Source organism: Calidris pugnax, unplaced genomic scaffold (assembly GCF_001431845.1).
Source record: "Calidris pugnax isolate Ruff unplaced genomic scaffold, ASM143184v1 scaffold302, whole genome shotgun sequence".
NCBI classification, from domain to species: Eukaryota; Metazoa; Chordata; class Aves; order Charadriiformes; family Scolopacidae; genus Calidris; species Calidris pugnax.
In genome coordinates this window covers 148059-164175 of record NW_015091041.1, presented here as the reverse complement: position 1 = coordinate 164175, position 16117 = coordinate 148059, and the positions used below count along the sequence as shown (strand labels likewise).

General features: G+C 41.4%; 1 protein-coding gene across 1 annotated transcript in view; it reads left to right on the top strand.

Moving 5' to 3' along the window:
* The window catches only part of MAP3K5 (mitogen-activated protein kinase kinase kinase 5), a 150939-nt gene that overhangs the window by 54841 nt on the left and 79981 nt on the right, over positions 1–16117 (top strand). Inside the window, exons 4-7 of the mRNA XM_014956153.1 lie at positions 5775–5968; positions 6218–6386; positions 7406–7512; positions 11259–11429. Of these exons, the coding sequence (XP_014811639.1) occupies positions 5775–5968; positions 6218–6386; positions 7406–7512; positions 11259–11429 (641 nt within the window). The remainder of the gene's footprint in view (positions 1–5774; positions 5969–6217; positions 6387–7405; positions 7513–11258; positions 11430–16117) is intronic.

Below are 16117 nucleotides of genomic sequence, written 5' to 3'. Positions count from 1 at the left end.
TGGGATTTGAAGCAAACCCAAACTGAGTCTGTGTTCATTAAAACATCAGCACATGTTGATTTACTGCGTGTTTGGGGGACGGCGGGAATCGATTTAATAACTTGCTTTAAGATTTTGCCATCTGCTACAAGTAGCACCATGTGCAGTCAGAGAAAAATCTTTAAGAAAAATCTCATGAGAAGAATTGAAATGAGCAGATATTTCTCAAAAGAACTAGTAGGAGAAATGCAAAAAAAGCTGATCTTAATTAGAGGAGAGTCAGCGGGAAGAACAGTTCCTACTGTGAGAAATACTGGCTATTTTTATTACCTCAGCTGATTTTATATTTATTTGAAAAAAAAGAACCTACATTGGATGCTGACCTGAAGCTTAGGCAAGTAGATGGAATTCTACTAGATTCACCCATCCATGAGTAAAGCATCATGGTTTTGTTTTGGGGGATTTCTGGGGTTTTTTTGCACTTCTTGTCTTTGAGGGCAGCTTTTTTCTGCTTGTGGATATTTGGCTGTTAAATGATTCCAACAGAGCAGTGTTAGTGATGAGCCTCAGGGAACTGAGAGACTGCACATCGTTGACTCCCTGGGATTTTGCAGATATTCTCTCTCCTTTGGAAGTAAAGTTCAAGATCTGAGAATTAATTGAGCGGAACTCCAATGCTTATTTTTATAGCACCGTGTCTTCTTAAAATGTATAATTTTCAGAGAAAAATCTGTAGTATGTCAGATGTATTTGTGGGGGAGAGAATAATGTTTGCTTGTTGTATGGTGTTCTTTCTAAGAAGACATGGTCTCCAAACTGAGTTTCCCAAAGGCTTCCCCTTTTACAAGTAACAGCTCTGTATTAGAGGGGGATATTGAAAGAAGGACTGATTTATGGTCTTACAATGATAATTAAAATATAACTAAATGCTTATTAAAATATGAACTATAACTTAAAATATAATTGGAAAATATAACTGTATATTTCTTATCTCTTGAATACAACTAGGTGCTATATTAATTTCTTTTCAGAAGCTGAGAAAGGATATCAGACAAGAAGGAAGTGCTTAACACTGCAGAGACCAGTAGGTCTAGTTGGGAGCAGCACAAGCTTAAGTTCAGTGATGGTAGGACTATTAAGACAACCACAGGGCTGTATTTAAACTGCAATTACACACACTCTGGAATTAGTTAATTTTGCAGAGTGAGTGAGGAAGAGATGTTAGAAAAATGCAAACCAATTAAAGCATTTACAAAAATGAATTACAGATGTTGTCACTTTGAGGTAAGCGTTTATGGCTCCAGCCAGGGCTTCTGCCTTCTGATTAGGGTCTGGCTGATCTGATGAAATGGTCCATGGCACAGATAGTCTTTCAGAAGGTGGCCTGATGTTGCCAGGTACTGAGTGTGCTGGCCCAAAGCCTTCAAAGATAGGTACGTTCGTATCTCAGAGATAGAACTAGTTCAGCTGATCTGAGAGCTGGGGCCAAGTTTCCCTTATCTAATGTTCCTGGGCTCTTGTGCATCGGGCTGAACCATAGTAACTATCTCTGTGCACGCTCATGGCCTGTCCCAGCCCCTGGTGTTTTCAGAAATGCCTCTTACCTTACAACTCCGGTGACCTGCAATCACTTGGTAACTTTAATTACTGTAATTTAAGGTTTTGAACTTCAAATAACACAGGATTTTTAAAGAAAGAGGATTGGGAAATGAAACTTCTAGTACCTCTTGTTGAGTGGGGACATCTATTCCACCCACTTCTGAGACCCCTTTATGCTATTCGTTTTTTTAAAGTCAGGATTTTTAAAGAAAGAGGATTGGGAAATGAAACTTCTAGTACCTCTTGTTGAGTGGGGAAGTCTCTTCCACCCACTTCTGACACCCCTTTATGCTATTCATTTTTTTAAAGGCTGTTGACATAACTGAGAATGTTGCAATTGGATTTAAGGTGTTACTCCTTCAAAAACTGCTCATTTTTCTCAAATGGCTTGATTCTATTACTTTCACTGTCGGAGGAATGGACCAAAGGAAAATAACAGTTTTGTATTGCGTGCTCAGCAAACTTGGAATACAGAGTGAGGTTAGTTAAGGTCAGGGAAGAGTATCAGAGTGTGTGAGATCAGAGCTGGGATGGAGCATTACAAGGCAACAAATGGCTTGATTCTATTACTTTCACTGTCAGAGGAATGGACCAAAGGAAAATAACAATTTTGTATTGCGTGCTCAGCAAACAATACAGAGTGAGGTTAGTTAAGGTCAGGAAAGAGTATCACAGTGTGTGAGAGCAGAGCTGGGATGGAGCGTTACAAGGCAGATTTTAATAGGATGAGTGGAATATATTTAAACTTCCAAGTGGAATAATGTGCACTAAGTCAAAATGTAAAGCAAGGTGTGAGCAGATAGGAAGCATGTGTCAGAAAGACCACCTGATCCTTTCTGCCTTTAGTTACCGTAGCTTATATTTTGACAAAGAAAGGTGAGAAAGGAAGTAAAAGAGCTGAGAGAGAGGTTGTGTGGCCTGGGAATGAGTAAAGCAGCAAGTCCTGTACTCCACGTTGGGGAAGAGGTTTTAGAGCTGTCTGACGCTGGGGCAGGTCCTCAGCTGCTGCCCCCACAGCCTGGTCATAAAACTATAGAATGGTTTGGGTTGGAAGGGACCTTAAAGATCATCCAGTTCCAACCCCCTGCCCTGGGCAGGGACACCTCCCACCAGACCAGGTTGCTCCAAGCCCCATCCAGCCTGGCCTTGAACCCCTCCAGGGATGGGGCAGCCACAGCTTCTCTGGGCAACCTCTTCCAGTGTCTCACCATCCTCAAAGGAAACAATCGCTTCCTAATATCTCATCTAAATCTCCCCTCTTTCAGTTTAAAATCATTCCCTCTTGTCCTATGACTTCACTTACTGATCAAGAGTTCTTCGCCATCTCTCCTGTAGCCCCTTTAGGGACTGGAAGGGGCTCTAAGGTCTTTCCAGAGCCTTCTCTTCTCCACCTGAACAACCCCAACTCTCTCAGCCTGTCCTCACAGCAGAGGTGCTCCACCCTCTGAGCATCTTTGTGGCTTTCTCTGGACCCATTCGAACAGAGATCGTCCTTTTGGGCGCCCATCCCATTTGCTGCCCAAATGCAGTCAGAGTCAGGCTCTTTGTAGTTGCTTTATCGTCATCACAAATTCTATGTTTCTCCATAGTGGGAGACCATAGACTTTATTATACAAGAGCGGTCTTGCCGTCACTGTTATCTTATCTTTCCTCCACCACCACCTTTAGTAAATAATATATAACTTCTGGTTCTTTTTTTTTTTTTTCTTTTCTTTTGTCACCAGAGCTTCTGCATGCCTGCCTTTGTCAGGTTCAGCTTTTAAATATCTAATGTACTCTTTAGCTAGGAAAGTGAAATTGAGGTAAATATTTCTTAACTTCACTGCATGTGGGGTTTTTTTCTCTATTTTTTTTTAAAAGCCTGTTTCCTAAGGAAATGAAACTTAAAAGCTTGTACTTTTTTTTTTTTTTTTTCATCCTCCACCCTCTTTCTGTTTCTGCCTGTTTGTCTGATGAATTTCAGCCAAATTTGAGAGGTTTCAGAGAGAGAGCTCCCCACAAAACCTGTCTCACTGGAGTTAACAATCAAATCAATGCCCTGGCTGAGGGAAAGGCCACTGTGTTCCCACACTACTTGCCACCGAGGATCGAGATGAGATTCTGCCTTGAGACAATTCCCTGAGAAACATGGGGTTCCTCTGAACGACTGAAAATTGATCTGTACACAAATATATGTTTACTGACATATCTGCTCAACAAGGCCAAGTACCGGGTCCTGCACTTGGGTCACAACAACCCCCTGCAGGGCTACAGGCTGGGGGCAGAGGGGCTGGAGCTGCCTGGCAGAAAAGGACCTGGGGGTGTTGGTCGACTGTCGGCTGAACATGAGCCAGCAGTGTGCCCAGGTGGCCAAGAAAGCCAACAGCATCCTGGCCTGTATCAGGAACAGCGTGGCGAGTAGGGCCCCTGTACTCGGCACTGGTGAGGCCCCACCTCGAGTGCTGTGTCCAGTTTTGGGCCCCCTACCATAAAAAAGACATTGAGGTGCTGGAGCGGGTCCAGAGAAGGGCAACAAAGATGGTGAGGGTTCTGGAGCACAAGTCTGGTGAGGAGAGGCTGAGGGAACTGGGGTTATTCAGCCTGGAGAAAAGGAGGCTGAAGGGAGACCTTCTTGCTCTCTACAACTCCCTGAAAGGAGGGTGTAGAGAGATGGGGGTCGGTCTCTTTTCTCAAGTCACAGGTGACAGGACGAGAGGAAATGGCCTCAAGTTACACCAGGGGAGGTTCAGGCTGGATATGAGGAAAAATTTTTTCACTGAAAGGTTTATCAGCCATTGGAATGGGCTGCCCAGGGAGGTGGTTGAGGCACCATCCCTGGAGGTGTTCAAAAGACGGGTTGATGTAGTGCTGGGAGGTATGGTTTAGTGATGGTGATGCTTTTTGTTTGTTGTGCGGGTGTCTATTTTTGTCAGTTAGGTTGACGGTTGGACAAGATGATCTTTAAGGTCCCTTCCAACCTAGAAGATTCTGTGATTCTGTACACACACATTTGTACAGACTAGAGTACCTCAATCCTTCCATGTTTTTAAAATCTAATAATGCATGTTAAAATGCATGTTTTAAGCACGTGGCTTAAAGACTAATTAGTCACCGCTTTCTCAGTGCATGGAGCTCAGCCTGCCAGGAGAGTCTCTGAAGTGATGTCCTCATTGTTGTAGTGACTTCTGGGAGAGCAGAAGCAGCTGACCAGAAAGTAATTAACCTTGGAAGTAATTTAGGTGTACCAAAATGATGGGTCTCAAGAGTTGCTTCCTTAGGGCTTTTCTTGCTGGGCTGCTGGCCACTTCAGTAGTGGACTCTGAGCTTTGACAACCAAATGACAAAACTCCTCCTGATTTTGATGGTGTGCTGTTTCATAATTAACACCCTTTGGAACCACAAATATTCTGCAAGCTTTCTAGGTGCATAAATCTGTACTCACACATATAGCGCAGGAACCAGACATTTTGCTTCCCTCTTTATGGGAAGATAAATGATATTTTTTTGCAAAGTATCTGTCATACGTTGAAATATAGAAATCAATGCAGTTTGGCAATGCTCAGACATACCATAAATTACTATTCTGAGATATATGTGGTTGTGAGTCCCGCTGGCCAGGTAGGTTTGCTACGCGGCAGGAAATTTAATTTGCCTTTGTTTTGCTGAGCTATTTGAGTCATTTTGCAGTTCATCCGAGGATTAGTTTTCCCTACAGTTTTCCTGTTGTGAGGCAGGTTGCTATTTTCAACGTCTGTGAGCCTAACTGTACTAAATTGCAGAGCGTTTGCTCTCTTCTGAGCATCAGTCACCTTGAAAAGAGTGTACGTCACCTTCACTTGAGTCCCCCTGCCTCTTCGGGGTGACTTGGGGTGTACCCTCAGAATGGTTTCCCTGTTGGACCAATGACTATTTTAAGGTCGAGATGCTTCTAAAAAAGACTCATCTTGCAAAAAGCAATTCAGAAATCTGAAAGAACACAGGTGTATATTTCAGATGTATATTGTATTTCAGGTGTATATTGATGAAAACTGAATTTATATAGGCTGAATTTACCTGAATTTACCTTCATAGGTAAACTCATGGTGTTGCTGAAGCAAGCAGCAGATCTCCCTTGGCCTTTAAGAGGTGAAATTCTGCAGATAGTGTATGCAGTCGCTTTATGCTTAGGCTTGTCAAACCCTAACTGCCCAAAAATATTGCTTCTTGTGTCCCTGCAGATGTGCACTGGTAACTACATATTCGTTCCCTATATGATAACTCCGCATAACAAGGTGTACTGCTGCGACAGCAGTTTCATGAAGGGGCTCACAGAACTGATGCAGCCCAGCTTTGAGTCCCTCCTCGGGCCCATCTGCTTACCTCTGGTGGATCGATTTATTCAGCTCTTGAAGGTGGCACAGGCCAGCTCAAGGTGAGTTGTCTTTTTGCACCCTGGTGTAAAATTCATATATTCCCACTGGCAATATGGATGTCAGACTCTTCCTTCAAGTTTTGCCTTCTGTGGAGACAAATTGACGAAGGAATAATTTAGCTTGACCAAATCTCTCCGTTGATGCTGCTTTATCAATAAATACGCACGTTGTGGGAGAGCTTCAGGGCCAGAAAAACAAAAGTGAGGGACCCGTCCCCAAATTGCTGATGTGAAGCTCTTCCTCTCCAGCCAGTATTTCCGGGAATCCATCCTCAACGACATCAGGAAGGCCCGTACCCTCTACACGGGCAAAGAGCTGGCGGCGGAGCTGGCAAGGATTCGGCAGCGGGTGGATAACGTGGAGGTCTTGTCTGCTGACATCGTCATAAACTTGCTGCTGTCCTACAGAGACATCCAGGTAGGGATCCCGTGCTCTAAGGTCACCTAAAACTAAATTTTTTATCTAAAACATAGTAAATGAAATCCCATTCTCAGTGAAATTGTTAGCGTGTTTTGCACAGATTTGCGAACAAACTTTGTGAATGATGCACACAAGTAAAAATCTTTTACTGATGCTTTTTACTTTATATTTGTAATTACACTGTTTATAACATGCGTTTCCTTAGCACAAAAGTGGGGTCACTTTATAGCAGCACCTAAAAAGCACACAAGATATTAATAACCATTCTCCTTCTCAGCATTACAATATGATGAACAGCCCGTAAAGGCTATGGTAGCATTCTGCTCTTGATATGTATAAGTGTTCTTGGTCACCATCCTTGTGACATTTCTCATGGAAACATAACGTGTTCATATAAATTTCAGCTTCTGGAATGGTGCTAATAATTGCTTACTTTGTTAAGTAACTTTATATAACTTTTTTGTAATAGATATTTTATATAATATAATTTCAGCTGTTGCTCCGTAAACATTATGAAGTGGTTTGATTCTGGTTTTGTTTCTTTGGGGCTTATTTTTTTTTAAGTATGTCACTGAGTAAGCTACTTTTTTAAAAACTGCAGTACTGAAAGATGTTTTTATTTTGTTTTTGTGTCTCATGCCTACTTCAGAGTTTTGGGATGCCTTGATTCAGATGCATTTAGCATTATAATGTCTGTACAATATGAGCTCTGATACATGTTCAGCTTCTGAAGCTAACTTTAATCATGAAATAGATGTACTAATATTTCCACTGGTCCATGTTGAAGCAGTGTTTTTTCCTGCTAAATGCAGTGCATATTCACATTTCTGAATGCCAGGCTACGTACAGTTTCAGACTGAAGAAACTGAAATCCATAAAACTTTCAGGGAACTGAAAATACTTCTTAGTACAAAATTAGTACATTAGTACAAAAAGGTCCATAGTTCAAAGAGGAGTTTATATAGGCATACCTCAGTACAGGCACCTAAAACTTCGTTATTCCCTTCTTTTGGAAGGATTACGATTCCATCGTGAAACTGGTGAAAACTTTAGAAAAACTGCCTACTTTTGACTTGGCTTCTCACCACCACGTGAGGTTTCATTACGCGTTTGCGCTGAACAGGTAAGGACCTACGTTTCCTTCTGCTGCTGAACAGTAAATCACAGCTGCCAACTTCACACAGAGTTGGTAATCCCATGAAAGTCTGAGTAATACTCATTCAAGTCTGAGTTCTGGTAGTGTCAGGAGACAGGAGGAGAACTTTCATCAAATGTCTCCCAAGTCACAGGCGATAGGACAAAAAGAAACGTCCTCAAGTTGCGCCAGGGGAGGTTCAGATTGGATATTAGGAACAATTTTAACACAGAAAGGGTTATTAAGGATTGGAATGGGCTGCCCAGGGCAGTGGTTGAGGCACCATCCCTGGAGATATGCAAAAGACAGGTTGACACAGTGCTTAGTGACACGGTTTAGTGATATTTTTTTATCAGAGTTAGGTTGGTGGTTGGACTAGATGATATTAAAGGTTCCTTCCAACACAGACAATTCTATGATTCAGTGTCCATCAGAACATTTTATTATCATTTATAATAATAAATTAACTTTCATGTTTTCTGCTAATATGCACAAAATGTGGCACGTGGAGAAGCACACACTGCTTTCTTGGGTTAAATCAAAGTTTTTTTTCTAGGATACTGGCAAGGCACCAAAGGGGGATTTTTTCAAAGGAAATTACAGAGGTTTTCTGCTTCCTTGCTGTTACCAGAATGAATGTTTTGCTCTTGACGTTCAGAGGAATAGACCAGGTGTCAGCAGGCATTGAAATTCTCAAATGTAGAAAATGTCTACAGATCTTTCTGCTTCTCACAGATTTGAATATTGTAATTTGGGTTCGCTGAGGAGCCTCAAAGCTGCTTATCATGTCAAAGTGGTGCCAAAATATGTCAAAAGTAATTAGTTGAAAAAATAAACCTGTTTTTTAAACAAAAAAACAACAACAAAAAACCCCTAGCTATCTGGCATTGTTTTGTCTGAATAAAATGTCCAGATACTTTCTTGTTCCTTTATACCAGGTATATGAAAAGTATGATATTGACCCCTTTCTGTTCCTCCTTTGCCATAAATATGTGGAGTTTTGCAGATTAAATAATCCAGCATGTACCTGCTGCTTTTACATAGCCTTCACAAAGGGCACTGGGTGTACCTTGGAGTTTAAAAAAGTTAATTAAACCTCAAGATCACCATTTTCTAAAACAAAGTCACCTTTTAAAACAGGAGTTGGCCAGTTCACCAGGACACTAAAAATCTGGAAAATCTCAATATAATCTGTTTTTATTGATGTGACTGTAAGATGTAGCCTTTTGAGGGAATCTGCCATACAAAAGGTCTACCCAGTACCTCCAAAGGAGTTCAGATCAGGTTTTCCTCTCCCCCCTTCTCCAGGTTGTACATTCATCTGGAGTCCATGACAGCTGTGAAAATGTTCATGCTTTGGTGTATGGCAAGAAGGGAATTACTAATTGTAGCTTTCCCCTTGTTGGGAATATAGAGGGTGTTTCCTGAGCTAAGGCTGATCTGGAACACTCTGCAGGTCTGACTGTTTACCGTGGAAGAAGCTGTCCCTCTTGCTTCTAATCCAGGTCACTAGTACGGAAGGATGGAGCGGCTCAATTAGTCAGGATTAGTCTGACCTAAATCAAGAAAGTGTGTGAGGGCACTGATGATGGAAGAGTAAGCAGAAATAAAAGTAGGGACCTCTGTCTCGGGAGACCAGCAGAGTGTAAATGGCTCATCTCACAACAACACACTCTTGGGCCTTACTGGTTTTGTTCTCATTAAATGCAGCTAGCTATTGGCTTGATCTGGATTAGTGATAGTTGATACAAGATGTGAAATAGTTATCCACATGAAACTCCATTCTGAAAGTTGCCCTTCTGCAATGAGAGTCAGCCAAAAGCTGCAGACTTAGCCTTGTTGCTTTACTTGGGTGGTCAATATGAGAAAACAAAGGAAGCAAACCTTTCACGACTGGGGAAGTGATCAGTTGGTGGGGAACTAGAATCACAGAATGGTTTGGGTTGGAAGGGACCTTAAAGAACATTGAGTTCCAACCCCCTGCCCTGGGCAGGGACACCTCCCACCAGACCAGGTTGCTCCAAGCCCCATCCAGCCTGGCCTTGAACCCCTCCAGGGATGGGGCAGCCACAGCTTCTCTGGGCAACCTCTTCCAGTGTCTCACCACCCTCATAGTAAAAAATTTCTTCCTAAGTTCTAATCTCAATCTCCCCACTTTCAGTTTAAAACTGTTCCCCCTCATCCTATGGCTCCAGTCCCTGATCAAGAGTCCCTCCCCATCTCTCCTGGAGCCCCTTGAAGGACTGGAAGGGGGGCTCTAAGGTCTCCCTGGAGCTTTCTCTTCTCCAGGCTGAACAACCCAGCTCTCTCAGCCTGTCCTCATAGGAGAGGTGCTCCAGCCCTTGGAGCATGACCGTGGCCCTAATAGCACGGACCTGAAGGAGCCTGTTACTTGCTCAGCCAGGAGTGCTCCATTTCTTTCCCTGGGGTTGAGAGGATTTCTCCATCTCAGATCAACACACCAGCCTTGCTGTGTTGCTTCACAAATATTCAGGGAGCTGACTGCAGCTGTCTTATCTGAGGGGACTTTCCCAAATTTGTTAGACTGGTCTGAAGGTTGGGAAGAGACAGCACTGGGTTTCACTTGACTTTCCCATCAGGCTGAGACACCAACAGGGGTTGGCCCAGAGCATAGACTTGCACGTTCTGTTTGGTTTTTTTAATCAGGAAAGCAGTTTATGCTGTCTGCTCAAACCAAACAGTGCTTTTGCTCCATTTTCTTAATTTTTATTAGGGTGTAAGTACTTATTTTCTTCCACATCACTCCCTGATGGAACTGCACACAGGAGCTCAGGTATCAATTTGATTACACATACTCTAATCACTCAGGTTTGACAATGTCACTGCCTGTGCATCAAAACTTTGTTTTTGTAGAGGAGGAAGAAAAAAATCCATTACTGAACCTCTGCTTTAATATGGGAGTGGCTTTTGATGTGGTCACCTTCTTTCTGAGGTAGCCTTCTCTCCAGTCTTCTTCAGTGCAAAGTTTGCAAGACAGATGATAAAAACCCCCACTTTTATATATTCCCCCCAATTCAAATTGTATCCGCTCCAATATTACAAGCGGTTTCTCTGAAAGAATGTAATACTCTCCCAAACCACTGGAGAATAGTTTTTTGCTGTAGAAAGAAGTCATTTGCTTGTTCAGTACACAAATACATAAAAAATTCTAAACTCTTGATGCCGAGTGATGTATCTATCCAGACTGTGAGTCACCAGGAAGTGTCTAATGCTTGCAATCATGTGGTTTATTTGTCTGAAGTACTTTTGTTAATATTACCTTACTGGCTTCACTTCCTGACCTTCCTTATCATGGGAATTCAGTCAAAAAAAAATCACAAACGCGAGATGAAATCTTTCTACCTTTAAAGCATGAATTAGATATGAAACAAAGGTTCATTTCCTTCTCTTTCAAAAAAGTAACACGAGATCTTTCTAAGAATTGCTCTTGAGGCTCTTGTTGCTGTTGTCAGTGCTTTGTTCTAGCTGATGCTGCATCAGAGAGAGAAAACATGTTTGGAGGCTTCTATAAATGTGTCTCATGATATTAAGAAGAAAAAAAAAGGGAAGAAAAAAGCGGGGGAAATGTGTATGTATAACATAGTCGATTGTTTCTAGAAGCCCGTTTTACATGTATGAAGTCGTACATATATATATTTGAACATGGTCATGAAAAGTTATTTCTCGTTAACTTTATTGGGTTTTTTAATAAATTTTTTTTATTTTTTTAACAGGCGAAATCTGCCTGGAGACAGACAGAAAGCTCTAGAAATTATGATTCCCCTGGTAGAACAGGAAGACCAAGTAGCTTCAGATATGTACTGCCTGGTTGGTCGAATTTACAAGGACATGTTTTTGGAATCTGGGTTCATAGATACAGAAAGCAGGGACAAAGGGACGTTCTGGTGAGTACTGTTTTCCTGCTCTATGTCCTTCTGTTAGCTTTGGGAAAATATTCCTTAAACAAGAGTATATTTCAACTGTTTTTCATTCCAAATATTTGGCATCCTTAAGGGATACACTGAATCTTCTAATCTTTGCTTATTTGTTAAGAATGAGGAATTTATGTTGTTCACAGATCTGGTTCCATGGAGTTCTTGAAGTGCTTCAGAGACTCGGAAGGTTAGATAGCTCTCATCAGAGTGTGTTTTTCCCCCTTTTTTTCCCCAAACTTGAAGTGTCCTGTTTACCATATTAATCTTGGGAATCCTGGCCAGTCAATAATCAGCTGTGAATCGACTAGTATATATGCAATCTGACAGATAATAGCTGGCTCAGCTTAAAGGTGCTGAGGTTTAACTCTGCACTGATGCTTAGGATGTACCATTCTGCCTTTTTTTTGGGCTTCAATTCTCACAAGCAATATGCCTATTCCAAAATCCTGCCATCAAAAGTTTTATCAGCATCACCATATAGTATACGCATATTACATCGGGCTACAGTAGTCAAAGAAGCACACAATAGGCTAGAGAAATTCTTATCTTAGTTTTAGAGGCAAGTATTATGTGTTTTTATTCCTTTTGAAATGCGCTAGAACACTGTTATGTGGAACAGGTTAAAAAAAAAATGGAGGCACTGGACACTGTCCTAGACTTTGGTCAGGATGAGCTGCTTTTCTCCATCATAATTCAGATGAGGAAACAGACAATCTGTGTTTGTGTGTCCTGCTCATCAGATCCCAGTTCTGGTCTTGTGCCTCATCAGCTGCCTGCTGAAATGAATGTTTAGAATGGAAAGCTTTCTTCTCCCTTCATCATTTATCGCTTGTTTTCAGTAAACTTCAGATTAGAACTGTCTTTGGTAAAAGATAAGATACAGTTGTTTACCATGTATGGCCTCAGAATACAAGTAGAGTTTATATTTGGTGGCCATGCTTTACGGTTTTGCAATGCTTACTGGATTTTTTAAATAACAGGAATGCAGCATATTGTCATCGTCATCCCCCCCCTTCATGATTTCGAATTACAGACAAATTTTATTTCCTCTGAGGCAAATCCTGTAACAATCTTTCAATATTCTGTTTTTTAAAAAAAATGTATTTTGCTAACGTCATGAACTAATATAAAAAGAAAACAGTAGTCCTTTATACAAATACTAGGCATTATCACAGGTGAAGCAGAATAAGTAGAAATGACTTGTGCTATTTTACATCTTTTTCCTCATTCATAGTGCCTTATGAACAGATAAACTTTGAGATTTTCAAACATAATTGAAGTAGGAATATGTATAGTAGTGGTAATTACTTCTAGGATATTTCATGTAGATGTTTTAACACGGTTTTAATAGATGCATCTTAGCAATCATGGTATTCATGTATTTGAAGAGGGGAAATGCTTGCAGTAAGGCATCCATGATTTAGGAAGAAATCCCCTTCATTGCTTTTATTTTGGAAGAAATTCTTTATTGTGAGGGTGGTGAGACACTGGAGGAGGTTGCCCAGAGAAGCTGTGGCTGCCCCATCCCTGGAGGGGTTCAAGGCCAGGCTGGATGGGGCTTGGAGCAACCTGGTCTGGTGGGAGGTGTCCCTGCCCAGGGCAGGGGGTTGGGACTGGATGATCTTTAAGGTCCCTTCCAACCCAAACCATTCTATGATTCATTGATCCCAGTTTGGGAAAGGACGGCAGGCTGGCAGCTCCTGCAGCAGGGTGGGATGGTGACCAACCATCCCCTAAATCCCTGAAGTCTCTGGCAAGCGAGACTCAATACACACCACTCCATGCTGCCATGGAACAAGGTGATCTTGGTTGGGTCAAGCTGGAATCTGTCCTGAATGGCCCAGTTGCTTTTGGTTTGGACTTTATGGTGGATGTAGATTTGGATTCCAGAGTTAGTCATACAGGAGGCTGGACGTGGCTGAAGGGTTGACTCATAACTCGGTGGAAGGCCCTTAGGAAGGAGCAGACCCACTCTAGTACCACAGCAGGGCCACAACAGGCCAAGGGGTGTGCAGGAACAGCGTCTCCATGATAGCATTGCTTTATGTTGAAATAAAGGTTATTATCTTAGTCTTGGAGAAATGAGGATGTAGGGGAATTGTAGGGAATTGCGTTAGATAATGAGAATTTGGCAGCAGAATCAAAGCATTGGTTTTGCAACAACTGGTGATGTCAAGGTACTTAGTCTATTAAAAAAAAAAAAAGAGGCAGGCAGTGTTCTTTTCTGACAATTAAAAAGCAGAATAAATGACATCTTTCATATAAATATGAGAGAAGAGATGAAAGATTAATTATTAACTGTCACTGTCTTGTTGCATACTGACAGTGTAAATCAGACTTAATGAAGCTATCAAGTCTTTATGCAAATCTTTTCACTGCTACCTCCCTAATCCAGTGTCTGCACTGCAACATTTTCCCAAATCTCAGCTTTCAGCTTCTTGATGGCATTTATAATCGCATCAGCGAGGCCAGCCTCTACGTTAGAGGCAGATTTTTAAACCTTACCCCCTTTTTACGATACAACGGTGGTTCCTCCAGTGATATTTGGGGCATGATAACATATGGTAATTGCACCAGTTGAATTTAAATCAGTGCAGTCAACAGATGTGAGTTGTTTGGACAACCACAAATGTTTTAATCTGATAAAAATTAATTATTAGAGGAGGTTGGTTTGTTTGGTTTGTTTTAATTTTTATTTTTTGTCTGTAAATTTTCGCTGTCCAGGCTATGTGGATTTAAGGCAAGTTTAAGAATGTCAGCACAGGATCTCACCGAATACAAAATGACACTTTTGGTTATAACCATTTAGGAGAGGTAAATAGGACTACAGAGGTCTAAGATACTAGTATTTCTTGGTGGGAGAAGCATGTAGAGATGGCCAGAAAAATTATTTTCCACTATGGGGAAGGGACATGTGGAAGCAATTTGGAAAGAAGAGGCGGAACCCAGAAACAAAAATTCCTGTGATGTCCCTTCTGGTCTTCTGGGAGTAGATGGGAAGGTCCTGGCAGCAGGGGTGGCCTCTGACAAGAGACAAGGACCTTCCCTATGTCAGACACAACCAGTTCCAACCAGCTCCAATGGCCCAAACTGCATCAGCAACGCTGGTGGCACCTCTACAGTAACATATTTAAGAAAGGAGGGTTTTTTGGGCTTTTTCAGCAGTGCTTCTGCAAGTAGTAACTATTTTGCAAAATGAAGCTCTTCTCCACGTCCTTTGCTGTGTGATTAACAGCGTTTGCAGCACAACTGTGCCCAACTGTTGATAAGCATGAGAGATGTTTATTTTATCTTTAAAAATCTTTAAAAAGTTTTATATCTATCCGAGAACTGGAGAAATTTTGATAGTCGTGCCAGAAATGTGGTATTTGGGGGCAAAACAAAAAAATGAAATTATAGTCCCTTGTATTTGATAAAAATACTTATTTTCAAGGTTTGTTCTTCTGTCAATCTTTCCTCTCTTCTTTTTCCTGATACTGCATGAGTGTTCCAGCATGAAAGGTCTCTGGGTCCAAAAAGGGAGTTCAGTTCCCAATATTGTTATGTCTCCAAATAGATTATGCCAGCAAAGTGGTTTCTTATAGTTCTATATGCTTAGAATCAATGAAAGCGTTGTCCTGTTTGGCCGGCAGGTTTTTAGGGGGTTTGGTTTTTGTTGTGGATTGTTGTTGTTGTTGTTTTGTTTGGTTTTTTTTTTAAGTGAGCGAAAATGTTTTGTATCTACTTTCCTCCTTATTTTGTTGTAACTCGCAGAACAAGGGGAAAGGTGGATGATGAAAGAAAAGAATTGATTGAGTCTGCTCTGCTCATCATGGTTTTTTTAGAGGTCTAGGCTCTTGTCTAATGATTAAGTTCTTTGGAGGTGGGTAACTGGAATATAGAAAGAATATAAATGTAGTATGTATATATGTGGTATATATGTAGCAGATTGAAGCAGATTGATTGCCTGTCTTGCAATTTTGGAAAGCAGAGCTTATGTTAAAGGATGCAAATCATTAGAGCAGGAAAAACAACGTAAAAAAAAAATATTAAAAATATTAGCCATACTTTTGCCCTGTTAGGATCAAAATGCTTTAGCTTTCTTACGTGTCGAACTGTGGTCTGGAAGCCAAATCTGGTTTTGCACAGATTCTTTTTCTTCCCTTCCTGATCTATTAATCTCATGAACCGCTTAATTTTTTTCCATCTAATCCATCTAATTTGTTTGTCTGTTTTTTTCCACACCCTTTTGAAAGCAATTTTAAACTCCTTTGCTTTTGCTGCAGTGGAGTGGTGTTGACTGAATCGCTTGTGCTCCTTAACTCACGTATGGTAGACTTGTTTGCCGCCTCCTTACACAACAGGGGGGGTGTCTGTGTGTATGTATATATGCAACCAAACACGTTTTTATTCCGTAGAAGAAGTTTAAAGCACTGCTTTGGTGACTGTTGTCACCCCAAGTGGCATCTCTTAGCATGAGGGTAGTGCGTGCTGTGCTTGGGTGAAGCCCCTCAACTTCTTTTAAGACAAGATAGGGCAACGAAACTAGTGAAGGGCCTGGAAGACAAATCATATGAAGAGTGGATGAAGGAGCTGGGCCTGTTTAGTATGAGGAAAAGGAGGCTGAGGGGAGACCTCATCACTCTCTACAACTACTTGAAAGGACACTGTAGAGAGGT